Source organism: Opisthorchis viverrini (assembly GCF_000715545.1).
Source record: "Opisthorchis viverrini unplaced genomic scaffold opera_v5_1, whole genome shotgun sequence".
Taxonomy (NCBI): domain Eukaryota; kingdom Metazoa; phylum Platyhelminthes; class Trematoda; order Opisthorchiida; family Opisthorchiidae; genus Opisthorchis; species Opisthorchis viverrini.
In genome coordinates this window covers 3,345,013-3,354,266 of record NW_008751657.1, presented here as the reverse complement: position 1 = coordinate 3,354,266, position 9,254 = coordinate 3,345,013, and the positions used below count along the sequence as shown (strand labels likewise).

General features: G+C 44.6%; 2 protein-coding genes across 2 annotated transcripts in view; one reads left to right on the top strand and one right to left on the bottom strand.

The window, feature by feature from the left end:
* Positions 1-547: 547 nt before the first annotated feature.
* The window catches only part of T265_00051 (hypothetical protein), a gene marked incomplete at both ends in the record, with an annotated part of 36,654 nt that continues 27,947 nt past the window's right edge, over positions 548-9,254 (top strand). The window contains one exon of the mRNA XM_009163708.1: positions 548-627. Within this exon, the coding sequence (XP_009161972.1) occupies positions 548-627 (80 nt within the window). The remainder of the gene's footprint in view (positions 628-9,254) is intronic.
* On the bottom strand, positions 2,297-7,894 carry T265_00050 (hypothetical protein; the record flags this gene model as incomplete). The annotated part of the gene is made up of 7 exons (XM_009163707.1): positions 2,297-3,479; positions 4,479-4,583; positions 6,816-7,136; positions 7,178-7,218; positions 7,263-7,377; positions 7,520-7,678; positions 7,871-7,894. 7 exons carry the CDS (start codon positions 7,892-7,894, stop codon positions 2,589-2,591), a joined length of 1,656 nt encoding a protein of 551 aa, XP_009161971.1.

Sequence of the window (9,254 nt, the reverse complement as noted above, 5' to 3'; positions counted from 1 at the left end):
AAGTGGATGCAACTGGAGGTCAGCTACCCAGACCAAGGAGTTCCCCCACGAACTGATGTCCGAGCGATAGTTAAATTACACATAAGAGAAGCTCCAGGTATTTCAGATTATCACCACATTGGAGATGCTTGGTAGTTGCTGTGTGAAACAAACTTCCTCCGACGGTTGTCCACACTCCATTCGGTACCCAGTTCAAAGGACTATTAGACGCTGTTTATGAGCCTTCGCGCTGGCAAGTTTACTGCCTCATGCTGAGAACTTATAGGGCAGTCCTGCACCCTTTTTCGCTTGTGCATTTCAGGTGAACGGCAGCCACCGAACGGCAAGAACAAATCCGACCCGAGAAACTTGGGCGAAAGCTTCTATCCTGTGTATCAATCCGTGAATCCTTATCTACGAACCTTTCATCACATCCAAGTTACAGGAAATTATGGCATTATTTGAATGTACGAACAGGCAACAAACTGTCGATGGCAAAGCCACGTAACGCAACGTAATGAAGCAGAAAGCGAATATTGGATCATTCTGGTGTTTTTTTCCAGATGGAATGTTTGTAAGACATTTTGAAGCTGATGCAGGGGCAGTCCCGAGGAACAGTCACTCAAAAGAGAACATAGAGAGGCTCAGGTGAGTTCTGTCAAGCGTATGACACTTCAAAAGCGAGTGCACTTTCTTAGATTCGACAAGTTTGTGTTCATTTGGCACAAATCTCACGAAAACCCGAGGATAGCGCCAAGCGATCAGTCCAATGAGGGGCGAAACCGAAAATGAGTTGCTCAGTGGCTCTCAACGACCATATGATTTATCCCTTCTGCTTCCTAAGTGAGCCCAAAAAATAAAAGATAATCGTTCAGCTGTAGCACTCCTTCGATGTCTAGCTGCCATGCCACCGGAAGGAAGCACGAGGGCTGGGATACTACCAGGTTGCCAAAGCCAAGACAAGAGAAGTCGAGATGCAGAGGTCGGGTTCGAACCACGGACCTTTAGATTGGTAAATTCGCGCTCTAACCACTGAGATATCTCGCCCTAGTGAAACCAAACAGAATTGTGTCATAACCCGTCTATAACCAATGATAATATAAGTAGTCCTGGTGGAAAATGTACAAAGGAAAAAGCATCTGAGATTGGTCAGATATGATTGGACGGGGCCAAAACATGCTGCACGTGGTGGGGCAGTTCCGTACATATGCTTTGATAACTCTGGAGAATTTCACGGTGGTGCCGAGGCTGGCTGTTTGATAGTTGCGTTTGAATCGCTGGTTCATGTAGTATTGGACGGTGGGTGTGGGGCAATCTGCAGCATTTTCGCAACTCCTTTCGCTCGTACAAACGCATCGACCACTTCTATCGCCGTCTTATCCGTTCATTGAGTAGACATGTGTCATTTAGTTCGAATTTTACGCGCAAGTGTTTCCTATACGTGTCAAGATACACTTTCTTTCCATGTAAGTGATTTGAATACTCGCCTACAAGTTCAAAAGTTGTAATGAAGAGCACCTGGTTATTTGATCGAAAAAAGCCGCCATTTAGCAAAGAAGTATCCCCCTAATGTGAATACTTTCGGCTTCACGTGACATATCTTCTTCATCATCATCATCATCATTGACAGCGTGATATCAACGTTCAACACCGATGCTTCACTGCCGTACTCACGGAACATAGCTTAAGAACCTCTTTTCGGTTAGACGGGGATACACCATGGGTGTGCCACTCAGTCACAACAACCTAATACATATCTCGTGGCACAGTGGTCGATCCAACGACTTTCGCGAAAAAAAACCACGGACAGCTCAGTGAGATTTTGTCTTCTGATTATGGTGACCAGCTGCCTAAAAAATCAAGAGTATTCAAGAATTTCATTCCGGAAATTCATTGTTGTCTCGGTTTGATAGAAATCGATTCAGGGGAACGGGTAGTTCATCCTCATTCTTGGACTGGTGGGATGATGCCAAGTGGGTTAAGAAAGCTCATTCATGCGAAGTAAAGTGTTACCAAATTCAACAATACATCTGGGAGACTCACCTGATCCCTAGCTGTACCTATCGTTTATGCTGTTCTTCAACTGAATGTGTTGCACCAAGCAGCGACATGTTTCAGTTGGTACAGTATTCCAGATGCCATAAACGTCGCAAATTATTAATAAGGCTGTCGAAGAGTTTTCGGCAACTTTATGGGTAGTGTGTTACGTCTGAACTTAACCTATTTAGTTCAAAAATCCTCTGGGATAAGTTTTCAACCAATAATTTAAACTCTACCCGAATCCTCATATCAGGAGACCAAAACAGTCAACGTTAGGATGAAATTGCAGAAAACAGCAGATTAGCGAAAAACGTGAAGTATGTATGTTCAAAAGAAAACAGAGCAGAAAAACAAATCAGAATGGTCTGGAGGTATGAAGTTATTCATAAACAGTTGAATATACATGCATCAAAATCAGCATAATCTTGGACAACTTTAATGGTCGCAAGTCAAGAATTAAAAAGGAAAATAAGCTCCACGATATTTGAGTGTGCCAATCACTTATTCCGTAAGGATTCATCATCTTCAAAACACATTATGATGTTTGAAAGACAGATATATCGACACACCTAACCAGGTCGCCAGATGATTATGCGGTCGGTAGTGAGTTTTGGACGAGGAGCGGAATCAACAACAGACTGAACCGGTAACCCTCTGAACTGTGGTCCATCTACCGGCAATTCTCGAACAATTTGATAAAGCGAAGGTCGCTTTTGACGAACCGCTTGGGATGCAACTGACAAACGAGATAAACCACGTAGGGATTCGCCACGTCTGAGCAGATGAACTATTTTCACAGGGCGCGATCCGGAAATAGACATTCTACGTTGGCGATCACTCATAAATCGCACGTCTGTCCGACTCCTTGATTTGAAAGGCGATTCCACGGACTTCAGATCAGTGACCGAATGGGTGTAAGAATGCCGTTGTTTAGAGACATCCAGAACAGAACGTATTCTCTGGCTGGTTAGTGAAGCACTATCAGATGAAGCAAGATCAGGCGTATGTTGGATCGGTCGGGTTAAATTGCGTGCACAATCCCACTGCTGTGGCAAAACTTTAGCTGTAGGTATCCTAACAACCCGAATCGACGCATCTTTCCTCATTGATGGATCATTAACAGTGTGGCAAATGGCTTCAGGTGCATTCGTATTCACCGATTCCGTTCCACTCATAACTACCTTCGAGTTGGACCTGAATTGGAAGGATGAGTCAGACGGGGCGTGAGTAGATTCAGATGGCCTGGATACTGAGTCCATATGGACTCCACCTGATGGGTCAGAAACCCTGATAATCGAATTTCTCCTCTGCGATTTATTACATTGTCGGCGGTCGGGTTGCTTCGTACCATTAGCACTCCTGTGCGAGGATCGACGTTTGATAGCCTGAATCTGTCGTTTCAGTGAACATTCAGGTAGTTTAACGACATCATCATCGGTGAAGAAAATCCCAGGATCATACTGCGGGCAATTAGATGTAAACCAGGAATAAGTCGAGTTAGAAACCAAAGAACTATAGGTCCCGTTAGGTTCAGAAAACAGGAAACCAAATTAAAACTGTGGGACATCTGTAAGCTGTGAGCCTATTCATTGCACCGAAAATCAAGACTACTGCGAATGGCGTCGTAGTGTAAAATTTCTGGCGACACTAGGTACCGGGAAAATTAACGGGACCTAGCAACATCATAATATTAAATAGAGATTCCGTCCTGTCAGTGAAGCCAGTCCATGCTACAAAGCCGATAAACGCTGTATAGGTGTCCCATCCTTGTTCGGAATCACCAGCAGTGCGCATCCCACGAAACTCGGAGTTTCGAGTTGTATACTTAATCGTTTGGCCAGGGATGGCTGATCAGCAGCACGATTAACTCTCATTTAGACAGGAGATAGCGCCACTCATTAGTCAATCACGAAATCACATCACATGGTCACGTACATAATAAGGGGAAAATAGGAACGAATTGCGACCGGAATGTGGTGAACTGGGTAAACCATACAAATCAGGCTTGTTGAATGGTGATATATCGCGTGTTTGATGAATTTAACTTTCTATCAGTGAAACGGCCAAGATGAGTGCAACTTAATTCCAAAGCCCCGTAATCAACGTGAAATGACAAATGAATGACGGCAGGGTTGAGCCACAAAGCCGTATACCGGAATCGATAAATTTTGTAACATCAAATCGAAGCTGGCGATTATTGGTGGTCGTTGGCTTGTTCGCTGAGCTGGACAATTTGATTGCAAACGTTTCATCACCAATCGAGGCTACATCATCAGTGCGTTATTGAGGAGCGTAGTAGTGCGTCGCGGTGGGTTGGTGATTATTGTTTAAAAACAATAAGGGTTCTATTTGTTCAGAAAGCATAATTTGAAAAAACTAATCAAGCTATCCTAGGGTGGAACAACCCACGTTCTTATCTGGTTATAAAAACGCGGTCGGAATGACTAAGATAATCATACTTGTTGTTTCTCGACAGCATCGAAGTCCAGATGGCCTTTGAAAAATTCAGAACATTGGAGCGCATCACATCCATGCAATCGTTCCTTTTGGTTTTTCTCTAACAACTTTGAGAATTGGGGAAAACAGAGAAAACGACAAGTAAGATTTGTGTCCGAGGTAAGAAGGCTGTGGTAAGTTTTGTAAGAAACAGACAAGATGCAATCTAACACATGTCAGTAAAACCTGCAATAGAATTCGGCTGGCGCAAAAGCTCACACTGCCGACAATCAGCAAGCAGCTCACACACAAGAAGAGTGAAACTCCCACCTGAGAAGTCATCACTCGAGGAGCTAGTTAACACGTGACTACGTCATGTGGTTGCGGTGACTGAAGGACGGATGGCGCTATATCCAATCGAACTTCCACTGTTGATCTGCTGCTCGTCGCCACATAAGAAAACGTCATGCTTCTTGCCAGCGTTGAGCAAGCTATCAGAATAGGTGGCTGTAGATAACACCCAACTTTACGCACACATGCACGCCAACCCGCCGACACTAACTAACAATAATTGTTTCCACGGCTAACTGAAGTTGCTTCACTTATTCCTGAAGGATAAGCCCTCAAAAATTGAAGGACCAGCGCTGCCTATATGTCACAGCCCTGTTGCCTAAACATAAAATCTCGAATATCGTGCAAGATGAAGCTCGGAGACTGCGCCTACCTAAAGAGCCCTAAGAAGGGAGAACTGTTCGCGGGCTGTTCGAGAGTTTTCAGTAACATTATGAGTGGTGCTCCATTAAGAAAATAGTACGCACTTCATTGTATTCGGTTGTCGGTAGGGAATACTTAGCGAATACAGCGCGGTTGCAGTCTTCTAATTGTTTCATTCCTCACAGCGGTCGTTCGGACAACGTTGGATTGTATCAGCCTTCGCTGGTCGATCAACATTTATTATTCTGAAGGAATAAACCCTTTCACTGATGCCATACTACTAATACATTCAACGAAAAATCTTCGGCAACCTTATGATGGACATCGAATCAAGAAAAAATTATTCGACGTCTTGAATGCCAACGCAGCTGCGAACTGAGTTAGCCTTAGTGTCTCGCGCATTCGATTGAAAACTACCGATTAAATTTGTAACTGAGCGCTTTACTCCAAAAACTCTTTTGTTTTGGTCACAAAGGTGTCAACTGAAACTGAAATTCGTTTTTACGAGTATCGCTCCGTACAACGAAGAAATCGCAACCGACAGGTCTCGATACAGCATACAGGTAAGGGACGCCATTTAAATGACCTAACTATTTCTCGCAGCCATTTCCAGTGACCAAACTAAACGCCCAGTTAGCTTGTTGCGGAAGTTTGGTAGTGTCAGGCAAAGTTGTCAGAACCTCACTTTCAACCACGATAATAAAATATTTGTATCCTGAAACACATAAAGGAAACAAAAGGTCATAGTGCCGAGGCAAAACTGATACGCATCAATGTAAAATAACGCCTGCATGGGCGATAATGGCACTCATATCTTGACAGTGCTTCCAGTTGATTGGAGCGGTAGTGCAGCAACTTGGTTACTAGTACTCACGGACGACAAAATTCGGAAAACTGACGAACCGTAAGTGTTGAATTCGTCTACGACTGGAGGATCTTTTCAAGGCAATAGGGTCGATAGACCACCTACTGATTTGTCTCATTCCGATGCGCGAACATGCTCCTTTCAATCATTTACAGCTCGATGTGACATATTCGTTCACCATGTGATATAATAAATAATACCTTAGCTCCCATAGTATAACTAATCCGAGCAGCGATCGATAGAATTAGTTCTGTTTTCAAGACTTTCGTACATGCCAGAGGATATACAATCAGGTAGTACGGTGTGTACGTGCTCCAAGCGCGGAGACATCAATGGTTGCATCACTCGTGTGTGGGTATTCAAGTCGACTTTTTCATGCCCACTTTTTCACGTTGTACGATGCTCGGTTTGATGTTGGGGGAAGGGCAATCCCAAAGATTAGGTATCCAAAAGGCGCCCGGATGCGTTTACTTCAGCAATGAAAGGATACAAAGGCGCTTTGTTTCTGACACTTTTAAGTACGGATGATTCTCTTTTCCCTACCTCACTAGAGCGTTCTTCCTTTATGGTGTATTTCTGTCCACCATGCCAAGGGTGAAGGAGAAAGATGATGATAAGAGAATTCCAGGATAACCTAACTTGATTCCAGTTCATCCAAGAGATACCTCTTCTCTTTGAAGCGTAATCAAAGTTCATAGAAATGCAATAATCGAATTCAACACCAGGTTCACAGTCTTTTACCAAGCTTGGCGACTGGATTGCATTTTACAACAGTACTCACCTGACAGATGACATTACCAAGACTTGGCTCCAAATCATCCGGAGGTTTATAAATAAGTGCATTCAAGTTACGACGCATGGTCAAGTGATCTTGCACCGGTTGGATTGGATACTCCCCACAAGAAAGTGCATGACAAAGGATACCAAGCGCCCACCAATCTACTAGATACGTGTACCCAGTTCCATTTAACATTTCCGGCGCTGCATAGGCTAGGGTTCCGCAAATGGTCCAAGTAACCGAAGTAAGTTGTTCCACTTGCTTTGAGGCCCCAAAGTCGATGAGCTTGATGTAACCTGTTTCAGTGAGCATCATGTTTTCCATCTTGAAAATGCTCCGTTTATGATGAAACAACATAGCACTACCTTTAGATCACGGTGTATAACTGACTTCGAATGTAAATAGTCTGAAGAGAACAAAGTTTGCGCGGGTCATGAGTGAGAAACTTACCAAGAGCTAGTGCAACCTGCGAAACAAGGAACCGTAGCAACGGATGTGATACGCGTAACACACGTTTCCACAAGTCGAACAGTTCACCTCCGGAAAGGTACTCCATTGCTCGACGCTGAGCTAGGAAGTATAAGGGAAAAACCTACCCAAATAAAGTTTGGTTTTACTCTGCCAGCTACCGACAAAATCAACCACAAAAGGATGATTAAGCCTACGCTGTAGATATACAGACATGAGATAACCAAATGTAAACTTACAAGGATTCTAGCCTCTTCTATGGTTTGTTTAACACATCGCCGACCCCGTTTGACTAGACTGTGTTTGTGAAACACTTTCACGGCATAGTGTAGATCTAACGTTTTATCGAAGACCTTTAGAACTGATCGATCGGAATGTTTGTCTGCATTTCCGATTACCTAGTGACAATAAAAGAAGACTAAGACAGCCCACAATTTTTACCTCGCAATCCTGTACAAATGGGACGGAGCGACTCGGAAACTCTAAAGCAAAAGGATCAACCTTCTCGCTTTTTTCGACGAATTCATTGCTATCCCTGAAATCCTATCCACAATGAAAGATCATGGCATCACGCAACTGGCAGACCTTACCCGTATTTGCTGCGGTACAGGCATAGTTCAATTAGGGGCGAAGCACGGGATTATAACTGGCATTGGGTAGGACGATCCACTGACTTGGCTAAGGAACACATAAGCTGCAACAAGGATAGAGGGTCATAAGACCGGTTTAATCTGGGGAAAATAAGATAGACAATGCTGGTTTTTAACACCATAATTTGAAATTAGAGACCTAATAACAGGTTTAAGTGGAAGGTGCGTGTTGTGACTGTGCGCTAGCTGTGTGTTGTAGGAGCTTGCTAGAGTTAAATCAACCACGTTTGATAGTCCAGGACTTGAGTGGGAAAACTTCGAAAAAATCGTTCAGCTGTAGCATGCTTTCGGTGCCTAACTGCTGTGCCATCAGAAAGAAGCTTGAGGGCTGGGATACTGACAGGTTGACCAAGCTTAGTCAGGAGAAGTCGAGATGCAGACAGTGGGTTCGAACCACGGACCTTACGGTCAGTAAGGTCGCGCTCTAAACACCGAGTTATATCTCCTCATCGCTGATGAACCAGCCGGAGTTCTATCACTGCATAAACCATCATCACCACCGACAGCATGACATCAGTGGTCAACAATGATGCTTCGCTGACGTAATTACTGCATTAGCGGTTGGTCTTCAGAGTTGTCCTAACATAAGGCATCGGCCCGACCTAAAGCTGCCACCTTGAAATGGTGGTCGGGCTTGAGGTCTGCAATGATCCCGCGGGCTACACTAGCTGGAACTTCGTTCCACAAGGTTCAACAATGTCAGGAAGGCCAAAGAGGAGCAGCCAGACCGAGAGCAGCTACACCGCGAACTACGAGTAATCGTGCTACGAGGCGGTTTGGGAGCAAAGTCACACTGTCTTCTGCGATAAGAGTGTGAACACAGTAAGGTGTTTCCCTCAGGCGACAAGCATGTCCATAGTTACGGAAGCAGCAGTGCAGCCTTCCTCCGAGGAAGAACGGGTTAGAAAAGGTCGGCCCGAAAAACCGCACAATCCGATTGCACAAAGGTCGACCGTGACTGTCAGCGCATTACCCAATACGGTCGAAATACATTCAAAACCAAAGAGCCCAGTGCCATTCAAAAGGTACCAGTTGTGCGCAGCCGCATCAGCAATGAGACAGTGTCTGTGGAGCAAAGGTGTCCCCCATAAATTCTTGACCCTCCTTAAGACGCTGTACGCCAATCCCCGTAGCCGTGTAAAGGTCTACGGGAAGCTCTATTTTGAGTTCACTACATCAATGGTGTCAGACAGGGCTGTCCTCTTTCACCTTTCCTCTTCAAATTCGTCATTGATACGATCATGGAAGACGCACTACCAGCCTCTAATGCCTGTGGGGTCGAAGTGCTCCCTGGGCCTCCGCTCACAGAAATCGAGTACGCAGA